The sequence below is a fragment of the Microtus oregoni genome, unplaced genomic scaffold (genome assembly GCF_018167655.1).
Source record: "Microtus oregoni isolate MIOR12 unplaced genomic scaffold, Mior012 000015F_ref0000493, whole genome shotgun sequence".
Classification (NCBI taxonomy): Eukaryota; Metazoa; Chordata; class Mammalia; order Rodentia; family Cricetidae; genus Microtus; species Microtus oregoni.
In genome coordinates this window covers 48,693,334-48,716,245 of record NW_024543074.1, presented here as the reverse complement: position 1 = coordinate 48,716,245, position 22,912 = coordinate 48,693,334, and the positions used below count along the sequence as shown (strand labels likewise).

General features: G+C 40.1%; 2 protein-coding genes across 2 annotated transcripts; both read left to right on the top strand.

Annotated features, from left to right (window-relative positions):
• Window positions 1-217: 217 nt before the first annotated feature.
• LOC121456746 (olfactory receptor 10-like) lies at window positions 218-1,153 on the top strand. Its single transcript, XM_041665176.1, has one exon. The coding sequence runs from the start codon at window positions 218-220 to the stop codon at window positions 1,151-1,153; it is 936 nt and encodes a 311-aa protein (XP_041521110.1).
• Window positions 1,154-20,993: 19,840 nt separating this feature from the next.
• LOC121456802 (olfactory receptor 10-like) lies at window positions 20,994-21,929 on the top strand. Its single transcript, XM_041665267.1, has one exon. The coding sequence runs from the start codon at window positions 20,994-20,996 to the stop codon at window positions 21,927-21,929; it is 936 nt and encodes a 311-aa protein (XP_041521201.1).
• Window positions 21,930-22,912: the final 983 nt, after the last annotated feature.

The window sequence follows — 22,912 nt, the reverse complement described above, 5'->3', positions numbered from 1 at the left end:
ATTGAAAACGAGAGTTCAAACACAACCCACTCATTCCTAACCTAGCCATTTCCTGTCTAAAGGAGGGAGGAGAAAGAGTACTGGGAAAGTGGAACTGGGTACTAATAGAGAATGTGATGCAGAATTCTGGGGCGTTTAAGGAATCGTGGGGATAATGTTTTAGCCCATGCTGCTCTAGGAGGCTTTGCGTGTGTCCACACTGCTCAAATGAAGGGCAATGGGGACTTTCAATGCCAGTTTAGGGGGGGACTTCATATTGGTAGGTTTCTCAGATTTTCCCCAACTGGAAGTTTTCCTCTTTGTTTTTATCCTAGTCTTTTATTTGCTAACCCTCCTTGGCAACACCACCATCATTGTCCTCTCACGGCTGGACCTCAGACTGCACACACCCATGTACTTCTTCCTCTCCCATCTTTCTTTCCTGGACCTCTGCTACACCACCAGCACCGTGCCTCAGCTTCTCATTAACCTCTGTGGATTTGATAGGACCATCAGCTACAGAGGGTGCGTGGCTCAGCTCCTCGTTTTCCTTGCTCTGGCTTCCGCAGAGTGTCTGCTCTTGGGGGTCATGGCCTTTGACCGCTATGCGGCCGTGTGCCGTCCACTACACTACACCACCATTATGCATCCTCAGCTGTGTCAGGCGCTGGCCATCCTCTCCTGGGTGTCTGGCCTTGTGAACTCTGTGATCCAGACAGGACTTGTTATGGCCATGCCCCTCTGTAGCCATCGGCTGAATCACTTCTTCTGTGAGATGCCCATATTCCTGAAGCTGACTTATAAAGACACTAATGGAACAGAGGCCAAGATGTTTGTTGCTCGAACAATAATCTTGTTATTCCCCGCAGCGCTGATTTTAGGCTCCTATGGGCACATTGCCAGGGCAATTCTGAGAATCAAGTCAATAGCTGGACGCAGAAAGGCTTTTGGGACGTGTGGGTCCCATCTGATTGTGGTCTCTCTGTTTTATGGCTCGGGCATATACACATATCTCCAACCCATCCACCGATATTCAGAGACTAAGGGAAAGTTTGTGGCTGTTTTTTATACTATACTCACCCCCATTCTCAACCCTTTAATATATACTCTGAGGAACAAGGATGTGAAGGGGGCTCTGTGGAAGGTACTTGGGAAAAGCACAGACTTAGCATAAGAGGAGAAGAAGGACAACTACAATTCTCTGTGATATCGCTCGTAATCTGAAACCCACCTTTGAGGGTCACTAGGGACAAACAGCCCTCGAGGTTCCACAACTGTTCTTCTGGGAATCTGGAAATGGGATGGGGAAGAGGGGCTTGCAGTTCTCCTGTAGTGCTTTCTAGGTTAGTGTGTATGATCTTTGTGTAAGAGAGGAGACGCTGATCTATATAGCTACCTTCCACAAGAATATTAGGAAGGCTTGCATTTAAACTGTACGTGGAAAGTAGAGCTAGATCACAGGCATTTCTAAGAACAAAGGAAGACTTAATTAAATATGATATCACCTTATCCAGAGTCCTTGATTTCCAGTGTGATGTCATGTATGTAGATGACCCTTTGATCAAAGGTATAGGACTTGAATTCACCGTTGGATTTCCAAATAATTGCCAGGCTGGCTATATTCTCACACACCTTAGAGTCTGTCTCTATGTTCCCCGATAGTAGCTACCCCACTGACCTCCCAGTGGCTAATGTTACCTGGAGAGATAAGGAGGCCACGGCCAGTGGGAGAGTTGTGGCTACAGAAGGCAGTGCGGTTAGGACAGTTATACACAAAGATGCATCATAGTCTCTCCAGCTGCACCAGGAAACCATACCAGGAGGCTGAGTGCCATGAAAAGATTCTCATGTAAGAGGAAAGAAAATAGAGAAGACATGAGCATACATATAGTAACCCACGAGAGAGTGGTACACAAATGAGGTAAACAGAACCAGAAGGTTTCGGAAATAGGTAGGAACTTGAAGGAGGCAATGGCCTTTGACACTCTACCACTGCCGTCTCCCCCGTGAATTTAACAACTTGTTTCACACTTATTTATTTGTGTGTGTCTGTGTGTGTGTGTGTGTGTGAGAGAGAGAGAGAGAGAGAGAGAGAGAGAGAGAGAGAGAGAGAGAGAACAACTTGCAGAGGCAAGTTCTTTTATTGCACTGTAAGGATCCCTGGCCATCTCATCAGCCCTTTCCCATGTGTTTAAAGATTGGTTTTCTTTCGAAGTGTATATGTCCTTCTAAATAAGCTTCTAAGTTCCAGTGTCAGACACTAGACTGACTCAAGGCAGATCTTAAAATTTAAGAAGATCATATAGGTACTATGCTATATGGCCTCATCTTCTAGGTAGTTTATATTTTTCACATAAAAATACATAATAGGGGGCTGGAGAGATGGCTCAGAGGTTAAGAGAACTGACTGCTGTTCCGGAGGTCCTGAGTTCAATTCCCAGCAACCACATGATGGCTCACACACATCTATAATGAGATCTAGTCTCCAGAACACTATATACATAATAAATAATTAAAAAAATACATAATAGGCATTCATTAGAGAGTCTCTAATATTTTTTTTTTAGGATAAAGAGATTTATTCAATGTGACCACATCGGGAATAAGGATAAAGAGATCCAGCAAAGCCCCCATTCACTTCATCCTGAAGTGAGATCAAGGAAATAAACATGCACAACTAAGTATTTTCCATGGTGGTGGGCCCCATCCAACACTTTGGTCCTTCATTTTGAGTTTAAATCGGATCCTATAAAGTGGTCTGAGAAATTGTTAGAACTATTTGAAATTTCTTGCAAAGAGACGAGATCTCCCTCTGTCCTTCCTGCCTCTCAGGCTTCCTCTTTCTTTATGGCCCATTGTTTTGAGTATGGTAGTCAGATTGAAGGACAAAAATATCTCTTTAGATGTCTTCAGTCTGGCCAGACCAGTTACACTTATATAGTGTGCAGTGACAGAGACGACAGAAGAGTTAAAAGCCAGCTAACATGCTGAATATGGTCTGCTAAAGGAGCTTCCTAAGCTCTCATAGTCTTTCTATCCCTCCGGAGTTTCTGCTATACAGGCTAAAGAAAGAGGGAAAAGAAACCTTCAGAGTCTGAAAGAACTTCCAAAGGCAAAAGAGTATTGTTTCGTGAAAAGAATTGGCTTATAAAAAGCATTACACTTGTTTCAAATCAGCTAAAGTATCAATTCACCTGTGCTACAGTCTCTCAAGAGAGACTCTTTCGTTTCCTGTCTTTTTCCTTCCCTCTTATCTTCACCTTTTCAACGATCTCCACCCTGCCATGTTTTTTTTTATAAACTTGATTCTTTCCTTCTAAACTCGTTTTCTTTCTTACCTAATTCATTATAAAGTCGGTCTTTGCAACGTTTATCTGGGATATGGTTGACTGTAACTATAGAAATGGATAGTTTCTGATTTACTTTTGCTTTGATGAGTCTACCAAAGAATTTTGTTCCTGAAAGGAAAATTAGTGAACAAATCTTCTTGTTTCCTGAAGCCTTTGTTTCAACTGACCTATTTAGATAGTGACCTCATGAACTAATATTTTTATAGTTATTTGATTGAGTATAGTACACAAATTAATAAAAGACTAGCAAGAAAAAACTATAAATATTTTAATAAATTTCTATATACACTGAGATCTTCATAAAACAATAAAAACCCTAAGAAAGTCACTGAAGCAAAACTTATTTTATATGTTTTTAAACAAAAAATAAATAGTGCATGAAGGAATGATAAAATAAGTGCACTTCTCAAATAGAGTAGGGATGTCTCAGAGACGCATACTAGAGAATGGGTTCAAATCTAGGGTATAATAAGTATTACTTCAAATAGTTTATTTATTTGTGTGCATTAAAGTCTTATCTTCAGCTATCTTGTGATTAAGACTATTTCCCCACATTAGGGGTGTGATGTAACCCTCCCCAAAAGATCTAGGAAAAGTGTCTAAATGCCTCTTTGCAAAATTTTTTTCTCCGTTATAAACAAGATTCTTCGTCAGCATTTTATTTGGCACAACTCAGCCTCAACTCTTTCAATATTTACAAAGTCCATGGCAATATTGCAATAGACAGACATCTGTAATGATTAAATCTGAATAACTGGCATATATATAACCACAAACATGTACCATTTCTTTGTATTGTCAGCATTCAAAATCCTCTGTACTCAGTACTTTTGAAAGAGACAGATGTTGTAAACCACAGTTGTTATTTCTACCAACCAACTGAGCCCCAGTATCTATGAACCATCCTCTCTCTTTTCTCCAGAGATAGAGTTTGTTGCTGCAGTTGTGATTTTAAGCCTCAAAACATGAAGAATTGAATAGGATTAGAGTAGAGGCATTGATGTGGGATTCCCCTCTGTATGCTGTGAATATCATTGGTTAATAAAGAAACTGCTTTGAGCCTATAGCAGAGTTATAGTGGAACAGAGGTAGGTGGGAAAAACTAACTGAATGCTAGGAGGAAAAAAAAAAGGTGGAGTCAGAAAAAAGCCATGGAACCTCCATGGATTCTGCCAGAGACAGACTCTGGGAACTTTACTCGGTAAGCCACAGCCTCGTGATGATACACAGATTAATAGAAATGGGTTAAATTAATATGTAAGAGGTAGTAAATAATGAGCTAGAGCTAATGGGTCAAGCAGTGATTTAATGAATACAGTTTTTTTGTGATTATTTCGGGGCTAAGCGGCTCTTCTTCCAACAAGGCATGAGTGAGTTCTCTCATTCTCTCTCTCTCTCTCTCTCTCTCTCTCTCTCTCTCTCTTCCTCTCTCTTTCCCTCACTCTAAATAAAGTAAAAAATAAAATAAGCTAGAGATGAGGACTTACAATGTGCACAATCAATGTACTAAAACTCTTTCAGAAAAGTACAAGTATCATAATATGATTGAAAAGAATATAAGCAGGCAATTAAAGAAGAAAATGAAATGGAAAATAAACCATGCAAAAAGGATGTTCTCATCTCCATATAATCAATGAAATGAAAATTAGCAGGACAATGAGATAGTCTCATATCATCTCATTAGCAAGCACTTAAGAATATATTATTGGTGGTTCCGGGCATTGAATTTTTGTACCTTGATATTTTAGATGAACTAAAGCTGAGATACAATCGCATTCCTTAAAGTGTTTTAAAATGAGGTAAGGAGATACATCCAAACAATTTAGAATATACATTTAAAAAAAATTCTAGGATCTAAATACTCACAATAGCCTCTTAATTTTTTTAAATTTATTTATTTATTAAAGATTTCTGTCTCTTCCCCGCCACCGCCTCCCATTACCCTCCCCCTCCCCCAATTAAGTCCCCCCCCCACAGCCCGAAAAGCAATCAGGGTTCCCTGTCCTGTGGGAAGTCCAAGGAACCCCCACCTCCATCCAGGTCTAGTAAGTTGAGCATCCAAACTGCCTAGGCTCTCACAAAGCCAGTGCGTGCAGTAGGATCAGAAACCCATTGCCATTGTTCTTGAGTTCTCAGTAGTCCTCATTGTCCCCTATGTTCAGAGAGTCCGGTTTTATCCCAGGCTTTTCCAGACCCAGGCCAGCTGGTCTTGGTGAGTTCCCAGAAGAACATCCCCATTGTCTCAGTGTGTGGGTACACCCCTCGCGGTCCTGAGTTCCTTGCTCGTGCTCTCTCTCCTTCTGCTCCTGATTTGGACCTTGAGATTTCAGTCCTGTGCTCCAATGTGGGTCTCTGTCTCTGTCTACTTTCATCGCCTGATGAAGGTTAATATTCAGGAGGATGCCTATGTGTTTGTCTTTGGGTTCTCCTTATTTAGCTTCTCTAGGATCACTAATTATAGGCTCAATGTCCTTGGTTTATGGTTAGAAACCAAATATGAGTGAGTACATCCCATGTTCCTCTTTTTGGGTCTGGCTTACCTCACTCAGAATAGTGTTTTCTATTTCCATCCATTTGCATGCAAAATTCAAGAAGTCCTTGTTTTTGATTGCTGAGTAGTACTCTAATATGTATATATTCCATACTTTCTTCATCCATTCTTCCATTGAAGGGCATCTAGGTTGTTTCCAGGTTCTGGCTATGACAAACAATGCTGCTATGAGCATCGTAGAGCATATACTTTTGTTGTATGATAAGGCCTCTCTTGGGTATATTCCCAAGAGTGGTATGCTGGGACCAGGGGTAAGTTGATCCCGAATTTCCTGAGAAACTGCCATACTGCTTTCCAAAGTGGTTGCACAAGTTTGCATTCCCACCAGCAATGGATGAGTGTACCCCTTTCTCCACAACCTCTCCAACAAAGGCTATCATTGGTGTTTTTTATTTTAGCCATTCTGACAGGTGTAAGATGGTATCTTAAAGTTGTCTTGATTTGCATTTCCCTGATCGCTAAGGAAGTTGAGCATGACCTTAAGTGTCTTTTGGCCATTTGAACTTCTTCTGTTGAGAATTCTCTGTTCAGCTCAATGCCCCATTTTATAATTGGGTAGGTTAGCCTTTTACGGTCTAGTTTCTTGAGATCTTTATATATTTTGGAGATCAGACCTTTGTCAGTTGCGGGGTTGGTGAAGATCTTCTCCCAGTTAGTGGGTTGCCTTTGTGTCTTAGCGACAGTGTCCTTTGCTTTACAGAAGCTTCTCAGTCTCAGGAGGTCCCATTTATTCAATGAGGTCCTTAATGTCTGTGCTGCTGGGGTTATACGTAAGAAGTGGTCTCCTGCGCCCATGTGTTGTAGAGTACTTCCCACTTTCTCTTCTATCAGGTTCAGTGTGTTCAGACTGATATTGAGGTCTTTAATCCATTTGGACTTGAGTTTTGTGCATGGTGAGAGATATGGATCTATTTTCATTCTTCTACAGGTTGACATCCAGTTTTGCCAGCACAATTTGTTGAAGATGCTCTCTTTTTTCCATTGTATACTTTTAGCTCCTTTATCAAAAATCAGGTATTCATAGGTTTGTGGGATAAAATCTGGGTCTTCTACTCTATTCCATTGATTGACTTCTCTGTTTTTATGCCAATACCAAGCTGTTTTCAATACTGTAGCTCTGTAGTAGAGTTTGAAGTCAGGGATGGTAATGCCTCCAGACACTCCTTTGTTGTAGAAGATTGTTTTGGCTATCCTGGGTTTTTTGTTTTTCCATATAAAGTTGATTATTGTCTTCTCCAGATCTGTGAAGAATTTTGATGGGATTTTGATGGGGATTGCATTGAATCTATAGATTGCTTTTGGTAGAATTGCCATTTTTACTATGTTGATCCTCCCTATCCAGGAGCAAGGGAGATCTTTCCATTTTCTGGTGTCCTCTTCAATTTCTTTCTTCAAAGACTTAAAGTTCTTGTCAAATAGATCTTTCACATCCTTGGTCAGAGTTACCCCAAGATATTTTATGCTATTTGTGGCTATCGTGAAAGGTGATGCTTCTCTAATTTCCCTCTCTGTTTCCTTATCCTTAGTGTATAGGAAGGCCACTGATTTTTTGGAGTTGATCTTGTATCCTGCCACATTACTAAAGGTGTTTATCAGCTGTAGGAGTTCTCTGGTAGAGTTTTTGGGGTCGCTTATGTATACTATCATATCATCCGCAAATAACGAGAGCTTAACTTCTTCTTTTCCGATACGAATCCCCTTGATCCCTTTATGTTGTCTTATTGCTATTGCTAGAACTTCAAGCACTATATTGAAGAGGTATGGAGAGAGTGGACATCCTTGTCGTGTTCCTGATTTTAGTGGGATGGCTTTGAGTTTTTCTCCATTTAATTTAATGTTAGCTGTTGGCTTGCTGTAAATAGCTTTTATTATATTTAGGTATGACCCTTGTATCCCTAATCTCTCCAAGACTTTTATCATAAAGGGGTGTTGAACTTTGTCAAATGCTTTTTCAGCATCTAATGAAATGATCATATGGTTTTTTTCTTTCAGTTTATTTATATGCTGGATTACATTGATAGATTTGCGTATGTTGAACCAGCCCTGCATCTCTGGGATGAAGCCTACTTGATCATAATGGATAATTTTTCTAATGTGTTCTTGGATTCGGTTTGCCAGTATTTTATTGAGAATTTTTGCGTCAATATTCATGAGTGAGATAGGCCTGTAATTCTCTTTCTTGGGTGGATCTTTGTGTGGTTTTGGTATCAGGGTAACTGTAGCTTCATAAAAGGAATTTGGCAATGACTCTTCTGTTTCTATATTGTAAAATATTAAGGAGTATAGGTATTAGCTCTTCTTGGAAGTTCTGGTAGAATTCTGCATTGAAACCATCTGGTCCTGGGCTTTTTTTGGAAGGTAGATTTTTGATAACAGTTTCTAGTTCTTCGTGACTAACAGGTCTATTTAGATCGTTCACCTGGTTTTGGTTTAGCTTTGGTATGTGGCACTTATCTAAAAAAATGTCCATTTCTTTTGCATTTTCTAGTTTTGTGGCATACAGGCTTTTGTAGTAAGATCTAATGAGTCTCTGAATTTCCTCTGTGTCTGTGGTTATGTCCCCCTTTTCATTTCTGATCTTATTTATTTGCGTGTTCTCTCTCTGTCGTTTAATTAGTTTGGATAGGGGTTTGTCGATATTGTTGATTTTCTCCAAGAACCAACTTTTTGTTTCATTGATTCTTTGGACTGTTTTCTGCGTTTCTATTTTGTTGATTTCCGCCCTCAGTTTTATTATTTCCAGTCTTCCACTCCTCCTAGGTGAGTCTGCTTCTTTTTTTTCTAAAGCTTTCAGGTGTGCTGTTAAGTCTCCGATGTATGCTTTCTCCGTTTTCTTTAAGTGGGCACTTAGTGCTATGAACTTTCCTCTTACCACTGCTTTCATTGTGTCCCATAGGTTTGAGTATGTTGTCCCTTTATTTTCATTAAATTCAAGGAAGACTTTAATTTCTTTCTTGATTTCTTCCTTGACCCAGGTGTGGGTCAGTAGTTGACTGTTCAGTTTCCATGAGTTTGTCGGCTTTCTGGAGGTAGGATTGTTGTTGAATTCTAACTTTAATCCGTGGTGATCTGATAAGACACAGGTGGACACTGATATTTTTTTTGTATCTGTGGAGGTTTCCTTTGTTTCCGAGTATGTGGTCAATTTTCGAGAAGGTTCCATGAGCTGCAGAGAAGAAGGTATATTCTTTCCTATTTGGGTGGAATGTTCTATAGATGTCTGTTAAGTCCATTTGCTTCATTACCTCCAGTAGTTCTCTTACTTCTCTATTAGGTTTCTGTATGATTGACCTGTCCATTGCTGAGAGAGGTGTATTGAAGTCTCCTACTACTAGTGTGTGTGGTTTGATGTCTGCCTTGAGTTTTAGTAATATTTCTTTTACATAAGTGGGTGCTTTTATATTAGGGGCGTAAATATTCAGGATTGAGACGTCATCCTGACAAATTGTTCCTGTTATGAGTATAAAGTGTCCATCTCGATCTCTTCTGATTGATTTTAGTTTGAAGTCAGTTTTGTTAGAAATTAATATGGCCACACCTGCTTTTTTCTTAAGACCATTTGCTTGAAAGACCTTTTCCCAACCCTTTACTCTGAGTAGATGCCTGTCTTTGTGGTTGAGATGTGTTTCTTGCAAACAGCAGAATGTTGGATCCTGTTTTCGTATCCAATCTCTTAGCCTGTGCCTTTTTATAGGTGAATTGAGACCATTAATATTAAGTGATATTAATGACCAGTGGTTGTTTATGCCAGATATTCTTATTGTTTTTGGAAGTAGAATTTGTGTGTCTCCCTTCTTTGAGTTGTGCTAGTGAAGGGTCGCTAGATGCCCGAGTTATTGTAGGCAGTGTTGGCAATGTTGGATTCCTTGGGTTGCGGTTTTCCTTCTATTACTTTCTGTAGGGCTGGGTTTGTGGCTACGTATTGTTTAAATTTGTTCTTATCCTGGAATGTCTTGATTTCTCCATTTATAGTGAACGAAAGCTTGGCTGGGTATAGTAGTCTGGGCTTGCATCCATGGTCTCTTAGCTTCTGCAGTACTTCTATCCAGGACCTTCTGGCTTTCATTGTTTCCATAGAGAAATCAGGTGTAAGTCTGATCGGTTTACCTTTATAAGTTACTTGGCCTTTTTCCTTTGCAGCTCTTAGTATTCTTTCTTTAACCTGTATATTTTGTGTTTTGATTATTATATGGCGAGGGGATGTTTTCCTTTGATCCAGTCTGTTTGGTGTTCTGTATGCTTCTTGAATATTCAAAGGAATATCTTTCTTTATGTTGGGAAAGTTTTCTTCCATAATTTTGTTCAAAATATTTTCTGGGCCTTTGAGCTGTGACTCTTCTCCTTCTTCTATTCCTATTATTCTTAGATTTGGTCTTTTTATTGTGTCCCATAATTCCTGAATGTTTTGTGATGAGAATTTGTTGGCTTTGCAGTTTTCTTTGATCAGAGCGTTTATTTTCTCTATGGTGTCCTCAGAATCTGAGATTCTTTCTCCTATTTCTTGTATTCTATTGATTATGCTTGTTTCTGTAGGCTCTGCTCGTTGACCTAGATTTTCCATATCCAGCTGGTCCTCAGTTTGTGTTTTCTTCCTTTCTTCCATTTCAGTTTTCAATTCTTGGACTGTTTCCATTACCTGTTTGATCGTTCTTTCCTGGTTTCCCAGGGTATTATGTACGTATTTACTCATTTCTTCAAATTTTTGGTTATACTTCTCATCCATTTCTATAAGGGCATTTTTCACATGTTGTTTAAGGGATTCTACTGCTTTCATAAAGTCAATTTTTTCCACTTCTTCTGTGTTAGGGTGTTGGAGACCTTCTGCTGTAAGATCATTGGGTTCTGGTATTTTCATGTTGTTTTTCAGATTATTGGGTGAATTCTTTCCTTGGCGCCTGCCCATCTCCTCCTATCGATGCTATCTAAGGGGTCTGTTAAAACTGGTTCAGGTTTCCCTGCTGGCCAGGGGCTCCTCTTACAAAATGCCCTTGCTCTGTTTCCTGGTTCCTGCTGGGGGCCAAGATCCCTCTCACCCCTCAGAAGGGTCTTCAGGAATAGGACCCGGCTCCTCCTTTGCCAGGGACCTCCCCAACTGAAGGCCTACCTCTTTGGTTTAATTGTAGTGGGGCGATCTGTTCTTGGTGTTGCGCGGTCCCTGCTGCCTGCTTCTGCTGCTGGCACGGTTCCCACCGCCAGCAGCCTGTGTCCTCTGCTGCCGCTCCGGTCCCAGCCGGTTCCAGCCTGTCCCAGTCGGTCCCCACTGGCTGAGCTGGGCGTCCTCCGGCCGCGCCTTCCGCCGCCCTGTGTTCCTGCCGCCTTCCGCCGCCAGGTGTTCCGGCCGCCTGCCTCTTAATATTTTTGTCAACTTTTTTTTTTATCTCTTTTCTATGCACCCTTACATGCAAGGAGATACATCTAATATTTATTAATGTTTACTTCTTGCCAATCATTGTATAAACTATTTCTTCAAGTTTGCTTTGGTTTTGGCTAACATTAATTTCATATGTTAATTTGGTTCAATACATTTCAACACATGGATATAGGTGAACTTATAAAACCCTGCTTCCATCAACACCCCACTCCATTCTTAGCCAGCTCGAGTCATCACTGATTTCCATTCAGGCTAATGTTTTTAGCAACAACATATGAGAGAATATGTGGTGCTTGTCTTTCTGTGTCCAGCTTACCTAATACAGCATCCTTCAATTCACCAGTTCCACGCAACTGACAGAATTTCATGCGCCTTTATGACTGAATAGCAATAGATTAGGCATTTATTGAACATTTTCTTAACCATCCATCCTTTGATTGGTACTCACAGTGATTTTACATCTTGACTACCGTGAACATTGTTACAGAAAACACAGTAAACATGTGGAATGTTGATTCAGTTCCATTGGCTCTACACCCAAAAATAGAATTCCTGGTTTATCTGATAGATCTGTGAGAAATCCAGTTTTTAGAAGGACATGCACACCAGTCAGCCTAATGTCTATACTAATTTACATTCCTACCAACTGCCAGACTTCCCTTTTCTCTGTCTTCAAGAGTATTTGATAGGTTTTGCTTGTTTGGGTAATGTCACTCAGACTAGGGTGAGATGGTATCTCATTGTGGTTTTGATCCAAATTTTCCATGTACATAATGAAACCAAACTTTTTAAAACATATTTTAAACTATTGTGTATTCATCACTTCAGAATATTTTCTGCCAGGCAGTGGTGGTGCACGCCTTTAATCCCAGCACTGGGGGGACAGAGAGAGACAGATCTCTGTGAGTTTGTGAGTTCTAGGCCAGCCTGGTTTATAAGAGCTAGTTCCAGGACAGGCTCCAAAGCTACAGAGAAACTTGCCTTGAAAAACAAAAAACAAAACAACAAATAAACAAAAGACTATTTCCACAGTTTCCCAAAAGAAAGCCTGAAGTGATAAATATACAATGCAGGGAACAAACTAAAAGTCATTAAACTGTAGACTTTAAATATTTGCATTACATGACATTACTAAATGGTAATGTTGTCAGAGTACTTTATCTTTAAATGATTTTTATTTGAGCTTGCATGCATGCATATGTTTATGTGTATGTGCACGAGTGTGTGTGTGTGTGTGTGTGTGTGTGTGTGTGTGTGTGTGCCACATATGTGTATACCCGTGGGGCCAGAAGGCTGTGTCAAATCCCCTGTTGTTGGAGTTACAGGTAGTTGTGATCTGTCCAACATGGATGCAGGAAGCAGAACTACAGTCCTCTTTACTGTTGAAGGGGCTCAGGATGAACGTATGGGTTGTTTTACTTCCTACCCTGGAGTAATTATCTCACTTGACTGTGACTGTCCTCGGAGCTGGAGATCACTGGAGATGTTTTTGGCTGTACTATTCAGGCAAAAATGGCACCAAATAGACTTTATCATTAGAATAACACTAACTCCCAGTGAAAAAGGTGTTAAATAAACACAAAAGTCACCTCCCATACATTGCCATCATTTCATACACAATAAACATAAGCCACACTAAATTATTCACTAATGGAGAATCTGAGGCCTATACTTGTCAAGGAAATTTTCTGTGGTTGGAAATTTTGCAATGACAGATCATTTTCTCTGTATTATATTATGATTCCTTAAGTGGATACAGAATGTTTTGATTTTTAAAGTTGTCCTATATTATGTACAATAGTGTTAAATGTATATATAATACACAGTTTTAGGATACATTGGCAGATATTTTTTCAGTTTTTTGGGGGACAAAAATAAATATTCACATAGCAAACATTGTAACAGAAATTAAAACATCAAAATTTTCATTAAGGAAAGAAATATTTAGCTGCTTTGATGATTCCTATAAATAGAAGGCATAAGGACTATATGAAGAGTCTAGAGAAGGGAAAGATTTAAGTGATTGCTCCCAAGTGAGTCATGAAGTGTTTTCTGATGGGTCAAGGCAGAAAGAACCTGTTGCCAAAATAAGTAAGACATGAGGACTCTCAGATGGCAGAGTCATCTAAGAGCCACACTGAGGATGCTGAGTACAACTGTTTCATTTGAAGCATGAAGAACAGAGGGAATTGATAACTCAAGGTGGATCATGGAAAGCCCATCAGTTAACTATAATTGCCTCATTGGGGCCCACAGGTCTCCAAGGCCACACCTGGAAAGTAATTCTTTCTTTGCTGTTACTGTGGAAGCCTTGGTAACATCTCCAGGGCATTAGTAGTACACTAAAAACCTTAACATCATGGGGCAACTTGGAAATACCCCAGAACATTCCAATTTTCAGTTAACCAACTAGAGGGAGCATGGAGGCCATGGACATCAGCAACTTCTCTGTGTAGAGCTGTGGGAAATAACGATCTCTGGGACAGGAGCTCTTGTCTAAGACCTCTACTTCAGGAAAGAATTCAGGGCCCCAGAGGGATATATCCACCTTGAGCTTCTCTATGTCTAGACAATACCAAGCAGGTCTCACATTGCCTGTGAAGCCAATAGAATTCAAGCTGTTAATGTGGTGGTTTCCTTTCCTAGGACTTGGGTGAGTACTGACGAGGTGAGTACTCTGGCTTCACAGCTGAAAATCAGATTACAAACATCCCCTTACATGAGCAGCATGGGGCTCCACTCTGATGGTCAGCTGACTTGAGGACATTGAAGTTATGTTTTATTGCTGATAGTTTGTCTTTATCAGCCGTCCACTTACTTCAGTAGACACAGCAGGCCAAAGTCTTCTCATTTGTGAATATTTATCACAACTGCACACAGTTAAAGTAATAAATATTTTTAATGTAAAAAATATCCATTTAAAATAATGTTAAAATATTTTATAAAACTCGAATCTGAAAATTCCAAGGCTTTAATATGCAGAGTAAATTGTACATAGCAGACCCAGGAAATAAATAATAGATTTGGGTCAGATGGCAACAGAGGAAGGATGATTTATTTTAAGAATACACAGAGGTAGGGAATGTACTCCAAACCAAACAAAATTCTGTATACAAGTTAAAACAATCAATTTATTGATTTAGTCTTTGAGTGTCTAATACTCTGCCTGGATTCAAAGTCTGGTTAGATGGTGTTTCTCTGGAAATTGTTGTGGTATTTTGAGTGTTCAAGAGTTTTGAAGATTATTGTAAAAGTCTGAAGTGTGGAGTGGGCTACTGTGTGATTTCTAGTGTGAATGAGATATTGTCCAGATCAAAGAATGACTCAGTTCGCAGAAGAACATACAGATGGTGGTGGGGAATTAACAGGGATGCTTGGTGGCTGGTAAGGTTTAGTAGGGAGTCAGAGTCCCAAGCTTTGATGACAAAGTTACACATACAGGTACAAAAGGAAGATGTAAATTAGATTCAAATTATTAAATGTGTACTCTAACACTGAAGATGATTAGGGGATAATTTCTGGAGCTTCTACTCAAATATAAAATAACTTTTTTTACTTGAATGTGATTCCAGTAGCTACACATTAAATCAGTGTGCCAATGTAGAATGTAGTACTATATGGTTTGGGGAAATAAACAGGGTTTTCATCGGTGAATTCATTATTTACAGAGATCATGAACAAACGCATAGATATGCCCATACACACACAAAGAACATAGACTTGACCACAGGTAATCACTGACATTTGTATCACAGAAAATCAAATATTCAAGTGTAGAAACATCTTATATTTGTTGGGAAATTAAAGAATAGTGATAAAATTTTTAAACAATGTTTTATATTGATTAAAAAAACAAACATTTAGAATGCTCCAAATATTATAGCTAACCATTTGGTTAATTAAAAAATATTTTTGACTTATACTGAGAGATCAGCTAATGATCTCTGAGTGAGAAGACAGATCTGAAGGTAGAAGCATAGATACCAGTTAGAGAAAGCTCCATTCCACACAACTTCATTTTCAAGTTTACTCCTGACCAACTCATAGTCTCCCCTCATGTAAACTTCAGCAATCTGTCTGACTTTTTGAAAAGAAAGCACTGGGCATCTTTGCCAAGTGGCAGATCTTTAAAGATGAGCAAAGGTTAGCATGATTGCCTTGTGGTGTCTTTTTCTAACCTAGAAAACTCAATTAAAAACACCTGCTTCTCAAGCAGGGCTTTTGCCAACTTTTGATTGGATTGTCCTTTAGTTCTTTCAGTCTGGAGTTGTGAAGGGATAATTCATAAACACAGTGACACCTGAGATTAAAAAGCTGAGTCATAAGGACTTAGTTGTATGCACTTATCATAATTTCATTTTTATGGCGACAAAAGATTTGGATAGTAATAAAGTGATTTTAAAGTGCCCTCTGCACTGAGGAATATAGAACTTGGTAATTTTCATATTCAGAGATCATTGTGCTCAGTATGTGGAGGACTGTCAACTGAAGGTCTATATCATTAATGAGGCATGCCCACTTCTCACCCTCATACTCTGGGCTCCCATCAGAAGGCTTAGTGTTGTCCAATATCTTGGCTAGTGTGGCCATGTCAAAGCCCAACAGGGATAAAAGATGTAGAACTAGATCCGGTGTGTGGGATATGCCAGATTTCTTTTCTTTATTGATTTTATTGAGCTATTCATTTTTCTCTGCTTCCCTCCCTTCCTCTCCCCTCCCCTTCAGCTTTTTCCCATGGTCCCCATGCTCCCAATTAACTCAGGAGATCTGTAGGAAGGAGGAGGGCTGCAGTAAGGAGGAGGGCTGCTTGTTCTTCTTGGCCGCCTGACTAGCTTTGACCTGAAATAATCACACAAAAACTGTGTTAATTAAATCATTGCTTGGCCCATTAGCTCTAACTACTTATAGGCTAACACTTACATCTTAATTTAAACCATTTCTATTAATCTGTGTATTGCCACATGGCAGTGGCCTACCTGCAAAGTTTCAGCATGTCTGACTCTGGCGGCTCCATGGCGGCGCCATCTCTGCCTTTCTTCTCCCAGCAACTAGCCCAGTTTTCCTCACCTACCTAAGTTCTGCTTTGCTATAGGTCCAAAGAAGTTTTTTTTATTCATTAGTGGTAATCACAGCATACAGAGGGAAATTCCACATCAGATATCTTGTCTTTTTCTACTTCCCATGTAGATTAGATCTACGTATGTCTCTCTTAGGGTCCTCATTGTTGTCCAGATTTTCTGGGATTGTGATTTGTAGGTTGGTTTTCTTTGCTTTATGTTTAAAAATCACTTGATTGGTTAGAGTTACTCGGATATATTTTATACTATTTTGGCTATTGTGAAGGGTGATATTTCTCTGATTTTTTCTCAGTCTATTTATCATCTATGTATAGGAGGGCTACTGATTTTTTTTTAGTTAATCTTGTATCTTGCTGCATTACAGAAAGTGTTTATGAGTTGCAGAGGTTCCTTGGTAGAATTTTTGCTTATGTAAACTACCATATCATCAGCAAATAGGGAGAGTTTGGCTACTTCTTTTCTGATTTGCATCTCTTTGATCTTCTTTTGTTGTCTTAGTGCTTTAGCTAGGACCTTAAGAAATATATTGAATAGATATGGAGAGAGTGGACAACCTTGTCTTGTTCCTGATTTTAGTGGGATTGCTGAGAGTTTGTCTCCATTTAGTCTGATGTTGGCTGTTGGATAAGCCAGATTTCAATCACTGATTTTTACATGTGAATGAACTTCCCAAGTGCTCCTGACAGATTTTTTAAAAAGCTTTCAGAAAGATTTATTTTCACAATTTCCAGATGTGGACATAGTGAGACAGAGCACATCACCAAAGCTAATAAAAGAGTAGTGAAAACATGTATGAGGGAGTACAGAGATACTATAATCATAACTTTGTTCCAGAGTGATAAACATGTGGACAATCTAGGAGAGATGGATTTAAGCCATGTGAACACTGAGACTCGTTAACATCCTCAGTTTTAGGAGAGCTAGTATGGTTTCTGAGGTTTTGTAAATCAGCCACTCTTTACATGAACTTGGAGTCTGGAGTCCACATTGCCCAAAGAATGATTCACAAGGTAGTATGTACGTGTCATTGTCTTGAGTAGTCGAGAGACAGTAGATATGACCATTTTATTAAGTTTTTGTTACATTGCAAACATTTCAAGCATGTTTTTAGAAAATGCATTAACAAAGCCATAAAGCAGGAATGTTGGCAACCTTTGTGCTACTAAATGATAAACAACAAACAACGCATATAAGATAATACCTTCCTGTTGAACAGAAACTAAGTTTGAATTATTTCCTGCCTGCTACGCATGTTGCCTGGGCACGGAATACATTCACTAATCCATTCATTGGTTTCTGTTGAAAGATCGATCTTTCTGGGCACTGCATTTGACATGATATAAGATAGTGAACAAATTAAGAATCCCTCACATGATCCTCAAAGAAAAGCATTGCAGGTGGTGGGAAGGTGGCTTAGCGATTAAGTGAACTTGATGCTCTATCAACAGACCCAAGTTCAGTTCCCAACACCCATGTTGGGGGACTCAGAGTCTCCTATAAATCCAGCTCCAGGGCATCCAACACACACTCCAGGGCTTCTTACATGCACATGCCCCACATACACATAAATCAAGTATATAGAAATATTTTTTAAATAATGGAAGTAGAGATAGACAACAGTTGAAAGTATGTGTCCTCTATTCTTCTTGTCCATTCTGAATTTATAAAAACCATTCAGTGTCAATCAAGATCTAAAGACCTTATAATGCTGGATCCTGAGATAGGTTGACTCCCAATTTTCTCAGAAACCGCCACACTGATTTCCAAAGTGATTGCACAAGTTTGCATTCCCACCAGCAATGGATGAGTGTTCCCCTTACTCCACATCCTCTCCAGCATAGGCTATCATTGGTGTTTTTTATTTTAGCCATTCTGACAGGTGTAAGATGGTATCTCAAAGTTGTTTTGATTTGCATTTCCCTGATAGCTAAGGAAGTTGAACATGTTCTTAAGTATCTTTTGGCCATTTGAAATTCTTCTGTTGAGAATTCTCTGTTCAGTCTATTTGGATGCATACCTTCCTAAATCTGGATATAAGGGGGAGGGCCTTGGACTTCCCACAGGGCAGGGTACCCTGCCCTCTCTTAAGACTGGAGGGGGAGGGAAAGGGGGAGTCCGGGAGTGGGAGGGAAATGGGAGGAAGGGAGGAAGTGGAAATTTTGAATGGTATTAATTTATAAAGCAATAAAAAATAAAAAGACCTTGTAAAAATATTTTTTATTCTATATCTAAGGGTCACAAAAGCAAGTCTTCAGAAGAGGTGGCATAGTAAGTGACAAAGATTATTTGTCAAAATCTGCCTATTGACTTCATAGGCTGATATGTGCCTGCCACTTTATCCTGACTATGGACTTCATAGACTGATATGTGCCTACCACTTTATCTTTATGATCCACATCTTTCCATCTTTTCTACAAATGGCTTTGAGTATAATACACAAACACTTTCCTGGAATCACAATGGAGCATGGATTAATAAATGACAAAAAGAAGATGCTAATTTGGTAAATTTTCTCATATTGAGGAGAAGTGTAGTTTCCATTAATTAATTGTTTTTAATCTTATCTGATAAATTTTCTTAAGTCCTATTTTGATTTTTAGTGGCCTGCTTTGTTTTTCAAGCCATTTGTGGATGCGTGTAGATGTGGATGGACAGCCACTGGCACCAGTGGAGGCCAGAGGTATAGGACATCCCTGAATCTGAAGCTATGCTTAGTTTGACCCACCTATCATAGAAGCTGGGAACCAAACTCGAGTATTGCAAGAGCAATGCACACTCTTGGTCTCTGAGACATCTCTCCATTCCCAACTGTGATTTCTACTATGAAAAATCACAACCTTGAAAGAAAACCAACTTTTATGTGTTTCTCACTGGCATATTAAAGTATATTCTTGTTCATTCTCACAGTTCTTCATGGGAATGAATGTTCATAAGATTTGAAGGAGAAACAAATACTTCCATTAGCTGAAGTTATGTAAGATCAACTATACATTATGAACAGAAGTAACACTGAGTACATCTTATATTCCATAAGGTATGGCACTATTTATTTGAAAGGATTGCAGTTCATCTGGCATGTCTATGTCTACATGTCAAGAAGAGCTTGTTTCCAGTTAGGATTTCTGCACACTGTGCCTTGACAAATAATTGCAAGTGATTAAGGTCTAAGAGAGTTCGTAGATGTCTGTGGCGGAACCTTTTAAAAATTGATGGTGGGAAGGATATAGCTACAAAACTACTCCCAGAGTTCAGGAAACGTTGTGGCAGAAGAGAGAGCAGAAGGAACATAAGAGCCAGAGAAACAGGAAGTTTCCTGTGAAACTGTGTTAGAAGTTACACCCTAAAAGTCTCAACAACACGGCTCCTTAAAGATGAGATGAACAAGGACAATAATAGACTAACCTGGACTGGGGAAAGCCCACGAGGCCTCAACCCTACACAAAGAACTACAGGCAACTCGTGAGTGATGACAGGGGAAGAAACAGTCTTCCCTGGAGATTAACAGACCAATTGGTTATCCAATCTCAGAGAGAGAGAGAGAGAGAGAGAGAGAGAGAGAGAGAGAGAGAGAGAGATTCATGTAACAACAATTCAAGAAAAAGAGGTCATGAATTTGAGTGAGAACAAGGAGGGGTATATGGGAGGGTTTTGAGAAAGGGAAGAATAGAAATGGTATAATTATAATCTCAAAAAAATAAAAAGAATACTCAAAAAAGAAATTTAAAAATGAAGAAAACCAGTTCACAAAGTTAAAAAAGTTGATGGTGATTTCTTTACTTTTAAAACTTACTGTGTTCTCTGCCACCTAAGATCTCACTGGACAATGGCATGGAAGAGGTTTCACAGAGTGCCAAAACTTCTGGAGAGAAAGTATATAAGAAGTTTCCATTTGTGAGGAGAAAGAAGCTCTTTCTGCTAATTTCAGGAATGAATTAATCAGAGGGGAAAATAGAGCATGTTCTGCCACAATGATTCATGACATGGAACATTGGTAATAAAAACAATTGTTTCTTCTAAAAGGATCTACACTCTTTTCAGTCCTTTGAGGCAGCTGGAAGCTGTGGGAGTGTGGAGTCCAAAATGGTTCAATGACCATGTTCTCTGTGCGGAAGGAAGCAAAAGAACACCAGAGGGAAATTTTGTGATCTCAGCCTGGTCATTCTTGACTCTTCATCTACTGAAATTCTCTGTCCCATAGACATTAGATTTGTTAATTGCCTGATAGTATTTTTCAGAACCCAAACTGTGGGAGTTGCATATACTAAACAAGCGCTTTGTCTATGGCCTGCGTCTCCAATGCCACATTCGACTGTAAAAGCAGCTTCCCCATTACCGCACTTGGACCCACTCCTCAATGTTGTGACTATGGGGATACGTCACCTCTCCTGCCAGACATGGAAACATTGAATCCACAGGTTTGAGTGGTCTCAACAAAACCATGACACAAACGACCAGAACTAGAACTCAAACAAAGGGGGCATCATCTTAAAAAGGAATGTCACACATCTGAAGACAAGAAGAGAAAGCCAGCTGAATAGGTGGAACTAAATAGCAAAATGGAAAATACAGTCTACGAATTTGTAAAATTTGGGATCTAATGGTCAAGCCCACCCTCCTCCATCTGGAAGCACTGGGTTGTTTACTGTTTGTGCTGGTCAAAGGCGATGGGAACTTTCAACTCCAGTTCAGACAAGGCCTTCTTTTTAGTGGGCTTCTCAGATTGGCCTCATCTGGAACCTGTCTTTTTTGTCTTTATTTCAATTTTCTACTCCTTAACTCTCTTCGGCAACACTATCATCATTGCTCTCTCCCGAATAGATGTTCGATTACACACTCCCATGTACTTCTTCCTCTCCCACCTCTCCTTCCTGGACCTCTGCTACACCACCAGCACTGTGCCCCAGCTCCTGATCAACCTCCATGGACTTGACAGGACCATCAGTTATGGAAGGTGTGTAGCCCAGCTCCTTATTTTCCTTGCTCTGGCTTCCACAGAGTGTGTGCTCTTGGGGGTGATGGCCTTTGACCGCTATGCAGCTGTGTGCCGTCCACTCCACTACACCACCATTATGCACCCTCAGCTGTGTCAAGCATTGGCCATCTCCTCCTGGGTAGGGGGACTTGTGAACTCTGTGATTCAGACAAGTCTAATGATGGCCATGCCTCTCTGTAGCCGTTGGTTGAATCACTTCTTCTGTGAGATGCCCATATTCCTAAAATTGGTTTGTGAAGAAACAAAAAGAACAGAGGCCAAGATGTTTGTAGCTCGAACAATAGTCTTGGTCCTCCCTGCAACACTAATTCTAGGCTCCTATGCACAGATTGCCAGGGCAGTGCTGAAGATCAAGTCAATGGCTGGACGCAGAAAGGCTTTTGGAACTTGCGGCTCCCACATGCTGGTGGTCTCCCTGTTTTATGGCTCGGCCATTTATACATACTTACAACCCAAGGGCAGCTATTCCGAGAGTGAGGGTAAGTTCGTTGCTCTTTTTTATACCATCATCACCCCCATGCTCAACCCTCTGATTTATACCCTGAGGAACAAGGATGTGAAGGGGGCCCTGTGGAAGGTGCTAGGGAGAGCCACAAATTCGGAGTAAGATGAAGAAGGAGCAGCTCATTTTTTCTATTATGGCTTTCATAATAATAGAAAAGACCATTCTTTTCTATTCTGCTCTAAGACCATTGGTCACTAGTAAATATACTAATAAAAATTTTCAGGGTTAATAAACTTGTCATCTACAGTTGTTTTCCTACACTGTGTTATGATTCCTTAAGGGTTTATAAATAATTTTGATTATTAAAAAAAATTGGGGGGGGGGGTGAGATAGGGTTTCTCTGTAGACTACTAAAATTTTAACCTCCACTAGGGACCTGGGATGGAAAGAATTCACCATGAGTTGCTTGGCGTTTCTAGGCCTGCCAGGCTACAGAGGACAAACACAGCTCCGACCCAGGGCTAGAGACCTAGAGTTTACCCACAACCCTGCCAGGGACCTCTGGCTCTGGGCAGTCAGACACCAATATGGAGAGTGTGTACAGGGTGGCAAAATTGGAGAGAGAGAGAGAGAGAGAGAGAGAGAGAGAGAGAGAGAGAGAGAGGCGGCTCGGAAGAGACAGATTTGAAGAGGCAGTGAGGAATGAGTTGAGGTGGATGCCTTGCTTGCCACCCAAGACCATGATGTTATCCGGGCCTGGGCTGCTGCCAAGGGCCATGACTTGGTCCAAGACCCTGATGCACCTGTGGGAATCTGTGTTGTTCTTCATGGCTCCCATTATTACCGAGGGCCCTATGGATATCGGGAGTCTGGGCCCCTACCTGTGTCTGTGTTGATGTCTTGGTCCATTGTAGGGTTAAGCCAGCCCCTTAGGGGCGGGCTTGCCTCGGGCGAATGTTTACTGATAAATTGGGAGCCTGCGCGTCCCTTTTTCCTGCTTCCTGTGCTAAGCGGGAACCTCAGTTCTGTAAGTTTAGTCCTTCATTAAAGCTGTATGTATTTCTTTACAATCTGCATGCATTTATTTACACCACTACATATTTGGCTCCCTGTAAGGCTTTGCGGATACCCGACCCAAATCGGAG

Bases quoted from the DNA above. Each gene is read 5' to 3' on its own strand.
- LOC121456746 (XM_041665176.1), top strand. From the start codon at position 218: ATGGGGACTTTCAATGCCAGTTTAGGGGGGGACTTCATATTGGTAGGT.
- LOC121456802 (XM_041665267.1), top strand. From the start codon at position 20,994: ATGGGAACTTTCAACTCCAGTTCAGACAAGGCCTTCTTTTTAGTGGGC.